Source organism: Osmerus mordax, chromosome 12 (genome assembly GCF_038355195.1).
Source record: "Osmerus mordax isolate fOsmMor3 chromosome 12, fOsmMor3.pri, whole genome shotgun sequence".
Classification (NCBI taxonomy): Eukaryota; Metazoa; Chordata; class Actinopteri; order Osmeriformes; family Osmeridae; genus Osmerus; species Osmerus mordax.
The window spans coordinates 11,478,158-11,496,029 of NC_090061.1; the positions used below are offsets into that span (position 1 = coordinate 11,478,158).

Below are 17,872 nucleotides of genomic sequence, written 5' to 3' on the forward strand. Positions count from 1 at the left end.
TGAGGCATCATCTCATCCTACACATTCCATCATAGATATCTGAAACGTTAAGGGTAGGCATGAGCTAACACGTCTTCTTATTATAACTGTACACACATACATTATGCACATTGCACACACACACTATATAACTAGTCACTGATAATCTTTTTGTTCTTAACAATAAACGCTATGTAAGCTACGTCTTTTTTAATACTTGTTGATGTAAGTTTAATTAATTATGAAAATAAACACACTGATAATGATTTGTTTGTACACCAAGACAGGCCAGGCCAGGATATTGATAAACAAATCCAACAATATGTACAGTAAAAGCCTTCAGGTAATGACATCCGTCTAGTATTTTCAGTAGTTTGAGGGAAGCAGAACTTTTGGTGCTCCAGTTGCATCTGAAAGGGGGAAAATCTCAACCAAAAGTGTTGGTTAGAAAGGACAAGCGAGAGAGAGAGAGAAATAGCTCTGGCGGGAAGCCATGTATCTAGCAGATACTTTACCCATTTTTTGTACCTCACACACGTCTGTGATGAGTCAACTTTGAGCTACGTACTGAGCAGCTGGAATGTAACAAACATAGTGGGTTGAAAGGAACCTGGTGTTCTGAAAACAGTATGTACTATGTAGGCTACCCAAAAAGGTTCTCCATGAACGAGGTACACTACGCATGCAGGACATGTTGAAATATTCTGTGAATAACCAGACAGAGGTCAGAATGAGAATGGACTAAAGTATGATGATCTATTTTTATTGATAAAGGTGTAGACATCCTGTGTGTCTGTACAGACACATTAGGGCAATGTATGTGCACAACATTTTTTATTGGGCCTACTGTGGTTTAACTTCCCATCATCAGATGTAACTACTCTCATCAAGAAACGGAACAGAAACAGAGGATGACACCAAGGCATTTCCTGTGTGTTACCACTGTTTTCAGTCACTGTCATCTCTCATGATCACCTTGGCAACCTGTGACTCAGTATTGGGCCTCCCCAGCCTTCTAATCATCACCATATCAGTGCTAAGGGTTTCCTTTTCACAACTCTGACATTGTGTCATTTGGTTTTCCTGTATTTTGGGAGGATAATGTTACGGGAATCAGTTGTGGAGTTTCCTGTCGCCAAGTCACAGTGGCTATAATGAGACCAACAAGGGCATCTTCACAGCCCAGGGGCAAAACATAGATTTTCAATTATCCATAGATTATTCCAATTGAGCATGGTTCCATATTAGCATGCATTTCACATATCATGCAAATCACTAACTTAACTCAGGAGTACTTGTAATTAATATACTAAAGCCAAATTATATATTACAATCCAAACATAACAATTTTGGGGGCAAAAATAACCTTACAGAGATCCAAACTGGTTATCAACCTAAGTTCAGTTGATAACTATCAGTCTTGGAGCAGTATTGCCTCTCAAATTAGTCTATTGGTCTGTTCCCTATTTTATAAATAACTTTGGATATCTTGATAAATTAAACTTGACATGGATTTCATGTATATTTATTTATATGTCTCTACTAGGAATAACTACTTCATCATATTCCTTTAAGTACATAACGAGAAATCTATACATATTACCTGTGGACTACTGTAGTCTGAGCCTATCATCTTTCACACACAAAGCGGAAGAAGAATCAGAGGACTGGGAAACGCTCTAGACCAATAAGATTTTGCAAAGCGTCCTAAGCTGACGTCAACCCGGTACCGACGAACAACCGGTAGGATTGAAGAGAAATATCCACTGGCTCGTGTGCTAATTGAATTGTACAATATTTCTCTATAAAACGTGCTAACATCATGCCGTTCGATGTCAGGAGGTGAGTAAAAAGCTTAAGTTCATAACGCGGTGCCGTCACGGTATTTGTTTCCCTATATAAAACGTTTGTTTGTCTAAGGATGAATCATCTTAAGAAAGCCCTGGCCACAAGTTCCATAGCCAACAAGTTAGCGGTGCAACATATTTCTGTATTGCATTTTGTTGCTATGATTTCCATAGTTGTTACAACGTAACCGTTTCCAGTGGTTCATATGTCATTGGTCATGTGAGTGTTGGGACAGGGAACGTTGCTCAAGCTTAGCCTAGCATAGCCTACTTCTGCAGATAATAAACGAAACTTATTTGACCGGTTGTGAGGCCGCAGTACTTCCAAGTACACATGGAAAACTAAGACTAGTAATTAAAATGGAAATATATGACTGGCCATGCAATATTTAATTAAGAAAACTCATAAGTGGATCTTACTAGTGCAGTAAACATATTAAAATAAAAGAAGCTTGATTAAATATTGACCCATCAGCTTCCCATAAAATATATTCTTGATAAATATGGACTGTTAAGTTTCCTTTCCCATGGCGCTTTGGCCTCCATTTCTGAATTAAATCCTTATTTGTAGAAATTCAGTAATCACTAAAGTCTCAATCTATAACTCCCAAAGAAGCAAGTGTAACAGCTAGATAGTGTAACACACTATGCAAATAAAGAACATGCGTTCTGATCACAGCCTGCAGTTGCATACCTGTTTACTAGAATTCCCGGAGGAGTTGGATGTTTTTTTAAAAATGCTTTTCTGATCACACAATGAGGATGAATAGATTACACAAATCCAAATCTTTTATCTGTATAGGCCTGCAGTTCTACGAACTGATACAGGATTCTAAAACATTGATTAACATTTTACACATTTTTGACAAGTTCTTACATCCTGATTCCAGTGACTTGAACTTCAGAGAGTGTTTGTGTGACATTCTCTTACAACCAGCCATCACCTAGCTGACCCCCGGACAAATACACCTGCAACTTCAATGGTGCAGTCACTAGACACAGCAGTCATCAAGTGTGACGCTGACAAAACATGTATGATGATCGTACACTGCGAAGCACTGCTGACTGTGAGCTTCCAGTTATGCCTGTGTTCGAATCAGCATTTTTGTCATTTCCGATAAACTTCCCCAATTGGCCATTATGGACGTTTACCAAGCAATCAGTGGGCTTGATCTATCAACCTCACACAGTGACTCATGTACCATTTCAGTTAGTTCACTCCATTTACCCGCTCGTATGTGTCCTGTAGTTGCTGTTGCATGAGAGCTGACGGAACACAATGTCCTAACACACACACAGAGAGAGAGAGAGAGAGAGAGAGAGAGAGAGATAATTCAGGAAATTACAACCACTGTAGCCCTGGAGCCGAACTCTTGACAGGTCCATGTTGGTTAAGTGCTGCCTTCAGGTCACATGACCCAAAGGTTCATAACGAACCATCGTTGTGTTTACCCAATTTTACCCAATACAAAAACAAATAAAAATAATTTTCTTTTAACCTTCGCAATGTTGGGGGTCTGAGACAGCCCAACAGTTAAAAGAAAATTTTTCACTTTGTTTTTGTATGCGGTAAAGTTGTCGCAATATGACGGTGGGTCACAATGACTGATGGGTCAGAATGACCCGAAGATAACACAAGGGTTAAACACAAGACATTCTTGCGTCAGATTTTATTTTGAAATCCCAGCTGATTTGGTATGTTTAGGCCATATTTCTTTGTGTCCTCTGATGCTGCCAGTCCAGGTGAAGACACAGGTGTAAGGTGATGAGGTAGAGCTCACCTGGGTCACTTCTATCACCTTGATACAGAAAGATTCGCCTTGAAGAGAGACATAAATATATAACCCCTTCTATAATATATTATTATTTAACTATTAGAAACATTTCCTCAAAGGATTGTTCTATTGTTACATATAGGCTAACTCTGTGTCCTTTTAGTATAAGAGGTAGAATCCAATTCCTTTCACTTTATTAATCCCAAAGGAAATTCCAGTGTTCATTCTATATCTGTGTGCACAGTTACAAAATAAGTAAAGAAATATCAGAAGATAATTGAAGACAAACGTAGAAAGTTTCTCTGGAGACAACAATGGCGCAACATCCGGGAAATGTGTCCAGTCAGACCTCCTTTGGTACACAACACCCCCGACCCCCACACACTCACACACACCCTGTCATGCTGCTCTGTCAAGATGCGGTAATCACAATGCTTTTTGGGACATGGGAGGGGGTGTGGAGAGAGGGGAACGGAAGCTGAATGAAGCAAGGGAGAGGAGAGGTAAAGAGTGCATCTGAACAGAGAGAGTGAGAGTGAGTGAGTGAGGGGAAGGTTGGGGAAAGAGAGAAAAGACCAGTGGAAGGTATGGGTAGTGAATGACTGATGTAGGGGCGGGGTGTTAAGTCCAAAAAAGTGAACAGCAGAGTGATGGTTTGGACAGGAACCCCCCCCCCCCCCCCCCCTCCACAGATGTAGAGGTTTTGCGTGAAGAGGAGAGAGAAGTGGAGGAGGAGAGAGAAGTGGAGGAGGACAGAGAAGTGGAGGAGGACAGAGAAGTGGAGGAGGACAGAGATGGAGAGAAGGGGAGGTGAGAGAGAGGGAGAGAGAGGGAGAGAGAGGGAGAGAGAGGGAGAGAGAGGGAGAGAGAGGGAGAGAGAGGGGGAGAGAGGGAGTGAGAGAGAGAGAGAGAGAGAGAGAGAGAGTGGGAGGGTTTCAGGGAGGCAGTGATGGAGTTTGTGTTGAAACTGCACAAATGCCTAAAAAGGATAGACTCTAGTCCTCTGGGGTCTTGTGAGCCTAAATATTTGAGCTGTGGAGTAGCAGCCTTATTCTCTCCCCAACTGGGTAATATGAGCATTCCTGTCAAATAAGAGTTGGATCAGTGAAGTAGCTATGAGCAAGACACATTTGTGATTCATCACTTGGTTTCCGTACCCTTGCTTTGAGCCAAAAATGATCCAACGTTAAAAAAATCTGGTAACAGATATGGTTCAGAGACAAATAATATACAGATGTAACATTAACTTAATAAAATGTTCCTTTTTTGTCATGATGAAAATACAACTTAGTTAGTTTGTTCAATTTGTGTATCTGAGAACAAGGGAATGCGTGGATGGAGAGAGGAGAGAGGGCAGGGGGTTCAATATTGTTTCTTGAGGTCAAAGCTTCAGGGCAGGAATGTAAAGGAAATGGTGTAGGCTCTGTAAGATGAAGCAGATGTGTGTGTGTGTGTTCCTCTAGGCCTGTTTGTCTTGGTTGTCGTCCAGGGCTAACATTCCTATGCTCTTCTGTAATACCGCACTGCCTTCTGGGTAAACAATGTGCTCTCCCCCTCACTCTAGCACATTGTGTTTACCTTTTCGTCCTTTTTTTTCTTCTCATCACTATTTTTTCACAGTTTTTCCTTTCTTTTCACCCCTCCTCAGATTGGATATATACAGGAAAGTACCCAAAGACCTCACCCAGCCTACGTACACAGGAGCACTCAGTAAGTAGTCATATCTGAAGTTGGTTCACTCAACTTGGGTACTCGATGAAGAAAGAGGGACAAGTCCCTTGTGATGGTGACTGAACCTGTCTCAGTCCAGGTACTTCTCCAGAGCGTGGTGATGTGGCATGACACGGTACCTGTGTGGGAATGATAAGTCACCTCAGATGGTCCCCCCCAGGGACAGAAGACCTGTCACACCAAAGGCATCTCTGTAAATGTGTTGATTCATGTTGTTTCCTATTTGTCACCGGGCTGTCCTCCAATGGCATTGATTGTTCACTGCTTGCTGGGGCAGGAAGATAGTTGTGATAGTTTCAGTTTCTTAATCCGTTACCAGCAATGATTAACCAATAGCCTATCCCTGATGACTCAGTACTTTTGTAAACATGGTATCAACCACCTACACAAGCACATGAGAAGCCATTTAACATCACCAGAGACGAATTTTGGCAGCTTCACCCCAGTAACATTTACACTTGGGTATCTGAACCAGCTCGTTTATTATGAGTGAGGCTGGGGGGCCGGTGTGGTTTGGAGTGGGATAGTAATACATGTTTCCCAGGGGCACATATGTACTATTGCATGTGTTTCTCCACATACAGGCCCTCCCTTGTTACAAAAGGTCAAATATTTGACCCTTTTGTTATTTTCTGTCGGGCTGCATGCCACTGGGTTCAGCCCTAGGTCCTTTACGTCCAGATTAAACATGCAGGTTTAGTTATAATAAACAAAGGGTAGGGCTTCAGATACCATCAGAATGCTTTGGGACTGCTAGAGCTGTGCACTGAATATCCTAGTACACCGTCATACACCCTAAGGAAAATGATGAACCCTTTCGATTAAGACACTGTAATCACACTTAACAAGACAACAAGGTTCAACATGCCAGTTTTTCTACAAAGATGGATTGCGCTGACGATCCTGTACCATGACTCCTCAGCCTTGTGGTGGTTCCATCTCCAGGAACGTGCTCTCTCAAGACTGAGAGGAAGTTATGTCCTGAACCTGAAATGGTCACCTATGAGTCATAGAGACACTCCCTATTGTTTGAGTCTTGGTTAAACATTACCTTTAGTAAACCCTTTGAAAACCACACATCCGTCATGACGTGCGTTTAACCACAATGTCATGTGACTCTTTCTAGTCCTAGGATACTGTTGCCAGATAAACAGGTCTCACCTGCTGAGCATTGGTTTTCTGAGTCACATGATTGTAATAGTAACTTACACTGGATAGATGTCCAGTTGAGCAGCCCGTCAGATCCTTCCCTTCTATATTTATCTGAGTAAACAGACAAATCTCCCTCATAGTATTCTAGAGGCTTGTGTTTTTGACACTTTGGAAACCAGAAGCATTGTATTTCAAATGGAAACTTGGAAGACCTTTCCCTCACTTCATATTCCGCCCTTTCCTTGTTTCCAGTATGAATAAAGGATTAAAGTTTGCGGTTTGAACCTGTTTGGGTTTCATTTCCCACTAAGCTCCTAAGTGAAATCACCCAACATCATCATCATCATGATGAACGTGAGAATCACAGCACAGGAAACCAAAAATGAGCCGTTTGAGTGACTGAATCAGCATGAGCTCACTGCCCTGGAGGAGTCGTAATGCTCTGTCTGTATTCCAGAGGAATCTTTCACGCCAGTGTAATGACTGAACCAACACAAGCAGTTAAAACGGTGCTATTTAGAACACATGTTTATGACCGAGTGGTGATTTCATTCATGTCAGATGCCAGTCTTCTGCACATTGCGCTGCATCGCTCATTTAGGACCGGCCTCGTCTCCAAACATGGCTTCGATTAGATACCGATTATTCAGCAGATTGGAATTGACACGTTGCTCACCCAGTCCACAACCAACAAGCTGGGTCACAGGGCTTGTTCTGGTTTTGAGTTGAGAAATCCATTCACTTCTTCCCTTGTCTCCTCTCCCTGTCTTCCCCCACAGTCTCCATCCTGTGCTGTGTTTTTATGATATTCCTGTTCCTGTCTGAACTGACAGGATTCATAGCCACTGAAATGTAAGTACCCACCCAACCTGCAGACACACAAACCACATCCCTGCTAGACACCCCAAACACTGTCATCGTTTAATGTCCAGTTATCTCGAACGTATACAACTGCACATTGAGTGTCCTCGGTGGTTATGCCGTGTGTGCAATCTAGAACAGTTTAGAACCACGTAAGAAGGAGTGAGTAGGTCCTCACAATGATGCACACACTTGTGTAACCAACCAACAAAAACAATGTTCTCACAGGAAATTAGCCTGTGTATGCGTCAGCTCTTTCAGCTGTGTGTGTGTGTGTGTGTGTGTGTGAGGAGGGGAAGGGGGAGGATGGTAAGGGAGGGGCCGGAAGGAAATTGGAGGAACACTTGCGTACAAAATAATGGTTTCTCGCTATTTTGTAGAACAAGGAAGATGGCCTTTTGCAACAAGGGTAATGGCATACTTAAAAAGTACCCAAATGTTTTTCAGATGGCTTTTTGTGACACAGCTTTGTTTGGGTAAATGACACATAACTAATTGTAGTCCTTTTCCCCCTTCTCTTTCTGACACACTTCGTCTGTCTTTCTGTGTCTGTCATGTGGTGTTTTTCAGAGTCAATGAGCTCTATGTGGATGACCCTGATAAGAACAGTGGTGGGAAGATAGATGTGAGTTTAAACGTCAGTTTGCCAAACTTACACTGTGATTGTGAGTATACAGTATATACGTAAATACATAACCTTACACCCCTGTTTTTCCCCACACGGTTTCAGGGCCTGTCTTGTACCAGCCAACTGTTTTAACCTTTCCATGAGTCACTGTCCTGTTTCTGTCAGATCAGCCCGAATGAAATGACCTGCCATTTATCATGACCTGCTGTTGGCATAGAAACAAAAGCCCTATACCAACATTGCCTACATTGACCTACACTAGACTCAAAACTGCTCATCTTCCTGTATTTTGCGTCATGTCTTGCACAACCAACCTTAGATGAAGTTGACACTGGACCGGGGTTAAACCCACATGTTGTCAGACCTGTCTGTGGGCGTGGCTCCCAGTAGCATCAGGCTCTGGGTCGGACCCACTCCAAGCCCCTCTGATGTCACAACTGGGCGGAGCCAAGTCAGGATGGAGAGCAGTCACTGGTTATTCCCTCCTGATGACTCCCGTCAGAAACTATGCCCAATTACACACCACAGGCGTAACTACAACATACACACACACACAAACACAAAACACTCAATTCATGCCAGACACCAAACCAGCCCTGGAAACAGAATCATTTTTGTCCCACTCCAAAAATGGCAAAGACGATATAACGTAGATGAAAGTGTGTGTGTATGTTTAAGAGACATGGAGATGATTTGGCATCCAGACACACAGCTGTGAAGCATGTGTTGAACAGCTCTCTCTCGCAGCCTGCCATGCACAAAGACTATCTATATTCATTCCTCTTATCTTCCATAAAAGGTCACAAGGAGTGATGTCAGTGGCTGTTAACTGTTTCTGCAGCACTGCCCTGTTGAGCTCTGGCCTTATTTCCATAAGCATCCTCATTCTAACTCGCTCTGCTGAATTCAGCACAGTGTTCTCTCTGTACCTCTCCCCAGAGGCACCATGAGTTGACGTTTTCTATGTGTCCTGTGTTATCCAAGTTCCTTTTTTTCCAGCACACTTAACAGTTATGACGATGTTTCACAGATACAGGCTGACAGGCTCATTTCAGCCCTACATGGTGTTTCAGTCTGTGTCGTTTCAGTTTCTCTCTTCTGGTCTGGACTCGAAGTCTCTCCAGTAACCTTTTAAAGATGGCCAGTGTTGCTTTGACTTCATGGAAAAACACAAAAGTCGACAAACTAACAAGCTTGTGATGTCCATTCCCAAAGAACCTCTTCCTTCACGTGGAAAATGTGTTCATGTTGAAAAGGGAGAAGACTGAGCTGCATGTTGACAGTCACGGCCATGTCTGTGCAGGCTGTATTTTGGGATGGGGGTGGGAGGGGATGTGTCTAAACCTGTCCTCTTAAATGTGAAAGGTCACAGGGCATGTGGCTGGTCCAGCCGACATCCATCTCACACACAGACCCAAACACGCAGACACACACAGACACACAGACAGACAGACACAAATTCAGACACGGTGCCAAAAATAGGATTCTGCCAATGTGCCAATCCTGAGCTATCCTGAGAGGGAGAGGATGGGGGAGGGGAGAAGGAGAAAGTAGGAGAAGCAGAGAGAGAGAGAGAGAGAGAGAGAGCATGAGAGAACATGGAAAACTACAGAGTAGTTTGCGAGCCTACTGTACCATCCAAAGCAGACCTGTTGACAAACCCGAGTCAGTACTTCTGTCAGCATGTGCTTGGCTAAAGCTCTGGTTTCACACCCTTGTTGGGGACATGCGATGCTTAACCAATCACTAACTAGATTGTCTTTGTTCATTAATAGATAAGCTGCTGTTTGTGACGTGGTTTGTGTGAAATCTGTTGTCCAGACCAATATCTAACCACCTTGCTCCATCATCTTTTGTCCCTCTCTCTTTTCTTCCCATCCACTCATCCCCTCCACCCTCCTCATCCCTCCTTCACACCCCACCCACCCTGTCCCAGTGGTGGGCTTGGACATCCAGGATGAGATGGGTCGCCATGAGGTGGGCCACATAGACAACTCCATGAAGATCCCTCTCAACAATGGCTACGGCTGCCGCTTTGAAGGAGAGTTCACCATCAACAAGGTACGACCGTGTCAGGCCTCCACACGCACACACGTGTACAGACACACACAGACCCCCCCCCCCCCCGTGTCGTTGAGCCTCCTGGTTAGGGGTCTGTCTGTCCATGTAAACGGTGTAACTGAGACCTAACAATGCGTAGAGAAGCCTTCTTTATCAGCATGTCTCCAGTCAGCCCAAATCGGGTTATGTTTAATGGAGGAGCGTGCATAAGGACAGGCCTCTGCTGAAAAGCCTTCATAGTTCGGCCTCTTAAAAGCCTCTTTGTCACGCCGTGGTCTCTTGCGTCACTCTCTCCATTGCATTTCAAATGATTAACCTCACTGTTGAACAGTTAACGGTCTCATTTGGTTAAATGAGGCTTGAATGCAGTGGGAAGTTAAACATTAAGTGCCTTCAGAGTCGTTTACAAAGGCTAAAACGTTGAAATCTGCTCTATTGTTGCAGTGGGGAACACAAGAGTGCGTGTGAGTTGGAGGCTTGGCGGTACAGCTGGGTGGTTAGCACAGAATGTGTGTACCCTGGGACATCTGGGAGTTACCTGGTCTATTCACCCGTGTGTGTTTTCTCCTTTATCTGTCATCATCAGGTGCCAGGGAACTTTCACGTGTCGACCCACAGTGCCACTGCCCAGCCTCAGAGCCCAGATATGACCCACCACATTCATAAGCTGGCCTTTGGGGAAAAGCTATCGGTGAGCGAACCCACACACACACACAATAGAGTCCTGGCTCTCAGGAAGCTGGATGTGGGTTAAACACCTCACTTGTCTGTTTGTGTTCACAGGTACACCACGTGCAAGGAGCCTTCAATGCCTTAGGAGGGGCTGACAGGCTAAGCTCCAACCGTACGTAATCCTGTTTATCTCTCCTGGCTTGTGTTATCTCCTCTCAGCATCAAGTGAAACGCTGTCTAGAGACCCGACTCGCTGTGCGATGAGGAACCATGGGAAACGGAGACACCTAGTGGTCAAGCTGAACGGCGGTCAGATTTCTATGTTGTACTGAAAAAAACGCATTTCTTTTCCAAACAGCTCTGGCCTCGCATGACTACATATTGAAGATTGTTCCAACGGTTTATGAGGACCTGACGGGAAAGCAGAGGTTCTCCTACCAATATACTGTAGCAAACAAGGTAACAGGACTCTCCTACCTTGGGAAGAACACGTTGTACTAGTCCACCTAGCGTGTCGTTTACATGGACTAGCCTCGTGGCTACGTGTGCATCAGCATAGCAGGATGTCATTTGTTGCCATAACATGTTCACTCACTTGAGAAATTTTTGCGGAACGATTGTCGTCAACAAACCATAAATGCAGATTTCCCTGCAGCACAATAAAAAGGATCTTTGGCCCCAGCTCTGGTTATATAAAAACCCAGACTGTAAATGCGCAATATAAATCATCATAATTAACACAGATGTAGCTCATTAACAAGCACAGTAAGGGCGCTCTTGTCACGTAACCCCAGGGTTAAAGGTCAACCTTGGCTTCTCCTCTCCAGGAGTATGTGGCCTACAGCCACACGGGCAGGATCATCCCGGCCATATGGTTCCGCTACGACCTCAGTCCAATCACAGTCAAGTACACAGAGAGGAGACAGCCCCTGTACCGCTTCATCACCACGGTGAGTTCACCACAGCGGGCCTATTATGGGCTGTGTCCTGTGGAGAGCGTGTGTGTGACCATGGACCTGCTCTATCTCACTGTGACATTGTCATCTCCTGTGTGACCATGTCGCACAGTGTAAACACAGAGGACTGTTCATAATCAGTGTGTTTTCAGTCAAGGGTGTGTAAAGTGACTCATGGCCCTATAGTCATCTCTCACCTGGTTAGAACATATGGATGTAAACATGATTGTTCCACTCCAAAGCTGTATCCCTGTCCTGTCTAGGTCTGTCCTGTTCAGTCCAGTCTGGTCTGGTCCTCTCCTGTCCATTCCTGTTTGTACCAGTCTTGTCCTCTAACGCCCTGTCGGTCCCTCCCAGATCTGTGCCATCATCGGAGGCACCTTCACCGTGGCTGGCATCATAGACTCCTGCATCTTCACCGCCTCCGAGGCCTGGAAGAAGATCCAGCTGGGCAAGATGTCCTGAGGAGCCCAAACAAGGCAGTGCGTTTAATTTATAACACGAAGGGTGCTGGCCTGCTAGACTGATCTCATCCTGCTGCAGACGCCGCCATCCTTCGCTTCCGTTGTTGTTTAAACTGACCAGACATTTGGCTGACTCAGGACAGATCTGCCTAGCAGGCCAGACGTTTGCATCTCTGTGGTCTTTCCTGTCTTCTCCTGAACTTCAGTTATTACTAGTGTTGGCTTCAGGATGGGGGAGGGAGGGGATAGGAAGCCCTCCTTACACTATTGAGATGCACCCGAATAGGGAAAGATCAACTGAAGGAAGTTAGCAGTTTTTTTTGTGTGTCCTATAGAACTTGTATGATAATACTGACTCAACATAACTCTAATACCCGTCTCTTTACAATCTGTAGCTCTCGTCACTCAAACATTTTTATACCAGATCAGTCTTTTATACCTTGTGATGTGAAAGGCAAACAGCAGTGTTTGTGTATCATCCCGTCATGTACCGTTAATGAAGTTAATATTCTGTCAGGCAGAGTAAAAATCATTGTGCCTTGAAATGTGGGTGAGACCAATATTTTATCAGCTTGTAACCTTACTATCAAACTGTTTCCTCAACACTGTCTGTATTGTGGCACAATATTGATAGCATTTGTAATGAGTTGTTCAGTGAACCAGGCTTACTGTGGCCTGTCATTTGCTGTGCCAGGACATTTGGTGTTCTAAAAGCAAATACGACCATCCTGGCTGTTAAAGGTTTTAGTGTCCAAACCTTGTGTCCTTTTGATGGATTTGAACTTTGGTTGACTTACTTAGCTGATTTCCTCATTTTATGGAGTTTCTGCCAAAAAGAAGGTTCTAGTTTCTTATATTTTTACTTCCTGTAATTGTTTTCAGTACTTTGTAATTGCTGGTTGATGATATTGTTTGTAAGATTGTTTCAAAGTTTAGTTTTGTTTATTGGTTTCAAGAGTCAAAGGGAGCAATACTACAGTAAGCAACAAGAAAAAAAACATTTTGTAGCTTTTTTTTAGCTCCGTTAAGTTTTTCCAAACGTTCACTTAATCTGTCAAATAAAGGTGCTGTAGAAGCCATGTAATGTCTGTCACTTACTATGACACCAACACACTTGCCTCCCTCTTCAAGTCAACATCATAGTAATTTGATGACAGGGCTATTTGAGTTGTTTTCTTTGTTCCTTGAGATAGGGAAGATGTGCTTACTCATGGCTGCGCGGATGTGTGCTGCTGTCAAACTCTGGACTTTGGAACAGCAGTGGCGAGGAACCGAATGCCTAGCTGACTTAACATGCTGTCGTCAGTGTGTGTGTCAGAGGCTTGGATGCTGTTGTCCTCGTCACGCATATTTACGCACAAGCCTCATCTGAGGTCTTTAGGTGACTCATTCCTGTGAACTCTCCAGTGGCCTTCTCTCGCCTCTTATCACCTCACCTCACTACCACCTCATCATTATCACCTCACATCTCTCTATCACCTCACCTCACTATCCCCTCACATCTCTCTATCACCTCACATCACTACCTTGACCAACCCTTTCTCTCACCACAAGTATGAGGATGTGTATGCGATTAGTGTTGGTTTTAGTAAAAAAATTACGTGTACATAGCTTAAGGATTGTGAGGTGTCAGGAAAGAGAACTGTGAAGAAAAATAAAGTGAGACGTGACAAAGATATATTGCTATATTTCTTCCCACAGGGGACATTTTTTGTACAAATACACAAAAGAAGCTTTAACTCTGTTTTCTAGATAGATATAAAAAAAGTGTAACTATGGGTGATATAAAAATACTTGGGGTTCAAATTTGACACAATGGCGCCACCCAGTGGCTTGTTGGAGAACTACAGGCATAGATGGCTCAGTCCATTTTGGGGCAGCAGAGAGGGAGAGGAGCACACAGGTGGATATGAGTATATCTTGGTGGTCACTAACGTCTTCCTGGAGACCCACATGCTCTTGTTCTAACAAACCACTGACACACCGGATCACATCCAACCCAAGTCCTCTTATAAGCTCTCAGTGGTGTGAACTGACTGAGGCTTGTTAATGCTCAGATGGATTCTAGCTTCGCTGGATCACAGCCAGAGCAGTGTGCCGCCGCTCTTCTCCTGTCGCCATGGACTACAGGTTGGACGAAGCGGGGCATGTGGCGTCCGGGGAAGAGAAGAAGTTGGCCACGCCCCCCTCCTCCGAGAGCTGTCCATACTCGTTGTTGTAGAAGGTCTGTCCTGACAGCTGGCTGAGGAAGGCCGGGCGCTGTCTGCTGGCTCCGCCCCCCATGCCACTCCGCTGCAGGGAATCCTGGGAGCCTGTCAGAAGCTCTATACTGCTGCTGCTCTGGTGACTAGAAACACAGCCTCCTGTTACTCCGCAAACACATTTACATTTGATTCATTTGCCAAAGTGATGTACAAATAGTGCGTTGCTACTCTTGTGGATTCCAACGGTGAATCAACAGGGAAATAAGTTGAATTTTGTTTCAGTATCTCCTGTTTTTGCTGTGAGCTATTGAAATGACATATCTACTCTCTAACTGTATTCACTATACTGAATGCATATTGCAACAGCTGTTGCAGGCAAGCATTTCGTTTGTGTGAAATGTTTATACACCCCCGACTGTGTATACCTTGTGGAGATGGCGCCCCTGTGCTTGTGTTCGATTCTTTCAAATTCCTCTGAAGCCAGCACCATCCCGCTGTCTGTCTGGTTGTCCTGCTGAAACACAACCAAGCCAGGGGATCAGAGTGAAGCTCTGTCTGCTCAGAGCCGCGCGGGCAGTCTCTGGGCGAGACACCGGGAAATGTCACCAGCTGGCTGACATTTTGCGGCGAGATGACAGGAGGAGGGGGGGGCTTACGTGCTGCGTTTTGTGGGAGCTCATCTCCAGGGGCAGCTCCTCAAACGTCTTGACTCGGGGATGGCATGACCTGGACGGCCCCAGGAACACGCAGCCCGACAGCGGCACGCAGTTGTAATACCTGGCATGGCGGCACGGGCACACAGGGTTAAGAGAGGCTGTGGGGATGAGCGGAGTAGAGCTTCTGGTTGTCCGCCGGCCTCGTGGGCTCTGGGGGTTTGCAGCAAGCCGAGGGTATCCTAACAACAGGTCCCGACGGCGCCACTGAGGGAGCTAGAGGAAGTAAATGAGCTACAAGGTGGCGGATGAGCGTGATCGTTGCCCTCGGTGCCAGGGGAGACCGTCTGAACTGAGTTAGAGGAGGGATTACCAGCTGGCTCTTCAGCTCAGCTCCGGGGAACGGAAAGAATGATCCTCTCTATATCATCCTAATGGTAATATGATACTGCTAAGTTACGGGGATTAATCATTATAAAAAATAAATAAAAGCAAATGCGAGCAAAGCAGAAAACACAACTTCACATGTGCTGCAGTTGAGGAGAGGAGACAAGGCCAGTTGTGAGTGACTCCAGGAGTGTGCTATGCTCTACCTGGCAGGCAGGGTGCTGCAGGCCAGCCTCAGCTCCTCCTGAGAGGGCGGTCGTGACGACGCCTGGGAGAAGCCGTCGTCCTCGGAGCTCTGGGAGGGATTCAGGGGGATGTAGTCTTTTCCATCCTGTATGAAGAGGGGAAAAGTGACACGCGTACGCACACACACGCGCAAATGTTCTCCGCCTTTGGCGCCATGACTTACTGGTAGACTGTTGTCCTGCAGCAGGTCTCCCAGGATCTCCACCAGGGCAGGGAAGGTAGGCCTCTCCCTGGGCTCGCCCTGCCAGCAGGCCAGCATGATCCCATATCTACCAGCAGGGGGCAGCACAGCACACAGCGCAGCAGTTACACGCAGGGGACACGCTGGTTCAGTCAGTGAGCAGCCGTGTGACACCCGGGGACACTAGTTATGTCACGGACAGGTTTGTCCGGCGGTACAGCGCACTCACATCTCAGGGGAGGCCGTCTCGGGTGATCTCATCCTGGTTCCGTCTTTCAGACGCTTGCAGAAGTCCTCGTCGATCTGGACGCCCGGGTACGGAGACGCCCCTGTGGAGGGGAACAGGAGGAGGAAGGCAGATTACACCTCAAGAAACCAAACCTGCTGGAAGGCAGAACGTCTAGAACCAGGAGCTCATGGTGCCGAGGATGACCGGGAAGGAAGCCATGACTCCAAGCACTGACTCTGAGTCTTACCCAGCGAGAAGATCTCCCAGAGCAGCACACCAAAGGACCAGACGTCACTCTGGGTGGTGTACAGCTTGTCAAAGATGCTCTCTGGAGCCATCCACTTCAAAGGGAGGCGAGCCTGAGTCGTGACAATGTGTGTAAGAGAGAAAAACACCAGCGGAACATTCCAAACCATTATACCACCTTCCAGACTCCCAGTGACAAATACCCATGTCATTGTTATCACCGCCAGCTGTGTTTGGGTACAGCAACCCTTTACGGACATCAAATGGATCAAAACCAGAACATGGAACAGGTAAACAGAACCAGAGTCTTACGTTGCCTTTCCTGACGTAGTCTGGGTCCTTATAGATGTCCCTGGCCAGGCCGAAGTCACATATCTTCACCACGTTGTTCTCTGACAGCAGAATGTTCCGGGCTGCCAAGTCTCTGTGGATACACTGCACAGGACACACACATCAAATCTACAGAGACGTGTGGGTTTGTTTGTGTGCGTGTGACTGGAGAATGTTTTGGACTGTCATCAGAGGATCCGCCGGATCAAAGCTCCAGGTTCAGCCAAGGTCAGGGGTTATGATAGGGGGTCAAGGCAGCTGAGACACCAGGAGGAAGAGAAGTGTGTGTGTGCATCGCAATACCTTTCTGGAGGCCAGGAACTCCATCCCTCGTGCCACCTGAAAACTATAGCAGATGAGATCCTCTATAGTCAGAGGAGTCTTCCACAGGTCCTCCACTGGAGAGAGAGAGAGGGGGGGGGGGATGGAGAGGGATTAGCATAGAGGTGTTTACGTTCATATCAAGGCTAGCTGACCTGGACCTTGTCCTGTGACTCACGTCTTTCCACGACAGGGCGGCTCTTCTGATTGGACTTCCTGGATGACTGCTTTTGTGGACTTCCAATGGAGGAGGAGGATGGAGACGGCGGGCGTCGGCCTCTCTGGTCCACTTGGCCTGCCTCTATCATACGCCTCACCTGGCTCTGAGTCTTAGGGGAGCGATCCTGAATCACAAGGTCACTGGGGTCAAAACCTCCATAATGCACACTGAAACAGCTCACCGCCCCCGGGCACAGATTTATACCCACTCTGTACGGCAGGAAGAACTCCCTCTTGGCACGCAAATAATTGGATAAATTTCCGTATTTGCAGTACTCCACGATCACCATCAGAGGGCCTAAGGTGAAATGAAACGCTGATCAGAATCTCAATAGCTGCTCGAATGCATACAGATGAGGAAGCAGCCTACATGGTTTGGTGGTTCGAAATGAGTGCCAGCAGGTGTGTACTCTGTGTGCCGGGTGTGCAACAGGTGTGTGCTAGCTGTGTGCTAGCTCTGTGCTAGCTCTGTGCTAGCTCTGTGCTAGCTGTGTGCTAGCTCTGTGCTAGCTGTGTGCTAGCTGTGTGCTAGCTGTGTGCTAGCTGTGTGCTAGCTCTGTGCTAGCTCTGTGCTAGCTGTGTGCTAGCTGTGTGCTAGCTGTGTAAGCACCATTAGCTTTGGTGCAGGCCCCCAGCAGGTTCACCACGTTCAGGTGATTCCCAATGTGAATGAGGATCTTCAGCTCGGACATCAACGCCTTGTGTTCGCTGGCTGTGGCCCCCTCTGAGC

The 17,872-nt window shown here is 46.0% G+C and overlaps 2 protein-coding genes across 3 annotated transcripts in view; one reads left to right on the forward strand and one right to left on the reverse strand.

The window, feature by feature from the left end:
- The first annotated feature begins 1,709 nt into the window (after nt 1–1,709).
- Nucleotides 1,710–13,205, forward strand: ergic1 (endoplasmic reticulum-golgi intermediate compartment 1). Of its 2 annotated transcripts, XM_067247669.1 has the most exons (10): nt 1,710–1,821; nt 5,250–5,311; nt 7,264–7,336; nt 7,916–8,010; nt 9,910–10,034; nt 10,621–10,725; nt 10,818–10,878; nt 11,065–11,165; nt 11,534–11,656; nt 12,020–13,205. In XM_067247669.1, the coding sequence occupies exons 1-10, from the start codon at nt 1,802–1,804 to the stop codon at nt 12,125–12,127; spliced, it is 873 nt and encodes a 290-aa protein (XP_067103770.1). In that variant the 5' UTR covers nt 1,710–1,801; the 3' UTR covers nt 12,128–13,205. The 2 variants fall into 2 exon arrangements, with proteins under 2 accessions (XP_067103770.1, XP_067103771.1); XM_067247670.1 differs by lacking the exons at nt 7,264–7,336; nt 7,916–8,010.
- A 606-nt stretch (nt 13,206–13,811) lies between these two features.
- Nucleotides 13,812–17,872, reverse strand: part of flt4 (fms related receptor tyrosine kinase 4) — a 28,973-nt gene continuing 24,912 nt past the window's right edge. Inside the window, exons 19-30 of the mRNA XM_067247218.1 lie at nt 17,753–17,866; nt 17,352–17,440; nt 17,162–17,267; nt 16,906–17,000; nt 16,585–16,707; nt 16,274–16,385; nt 16,027–16,126; nt 15,780–15,885; nt 15,577–15,701; nt 14,987–15,107; nt 14,747–14,841; nt 13,812–14,464 (exon numbers count right to left, since the gene is read on the reverse strand). Coding sequence (XP_067103319.1) covers nt 14,251–14,464; nt 14,747–14,841; nt 14,987–15,107; nt 15,577–15,701; nt 15,780–15,885; nt 16,027–16,126; nt 16,274–16,385; nt 16,585–16,707; nt 16,906–17,000; nt 17,162–17,267; nt 17,352–17,440; nt 17,753–17,866 — 1,400 coding nt within the window. The 3' untranslated portion in view covers nt 13,812–14,250. The remainder of the gene's footprint in view (nt 14,465–14,746; nt 14,842–14,986; nt 15,108–15,576; nt 15,702–15,779; nt 15,886–16,026; nt 16,127–16,273; nt 16,386–16,584; nt 16,708–16,905; nt 17,001–17,161; nt 17,268–17,351; nt 17,441–17,752; nt 17,867–17,872) is intronic.

Coding starts and splice junctions, on each gene's coding strand:
- ergic1 (XM_067247669.1), top strand. CDS start 1,802: ATGCCGTTCGATGTCAGGAG. Junction 5,312..7,263: donor TACGTACACAGGAGCACTCA/GTAAGTAGTCAT, acceptor CTTCCCCCACAG/TCTCCATCCTGTGCTGTGTT. Junction 8,011..9,909: donor GCCAAACTTACACTGTGATT/GTGAGTATACAG, acceptor ACCCTGTCCCAG/TGGTGGGCTTGGACATCCAG.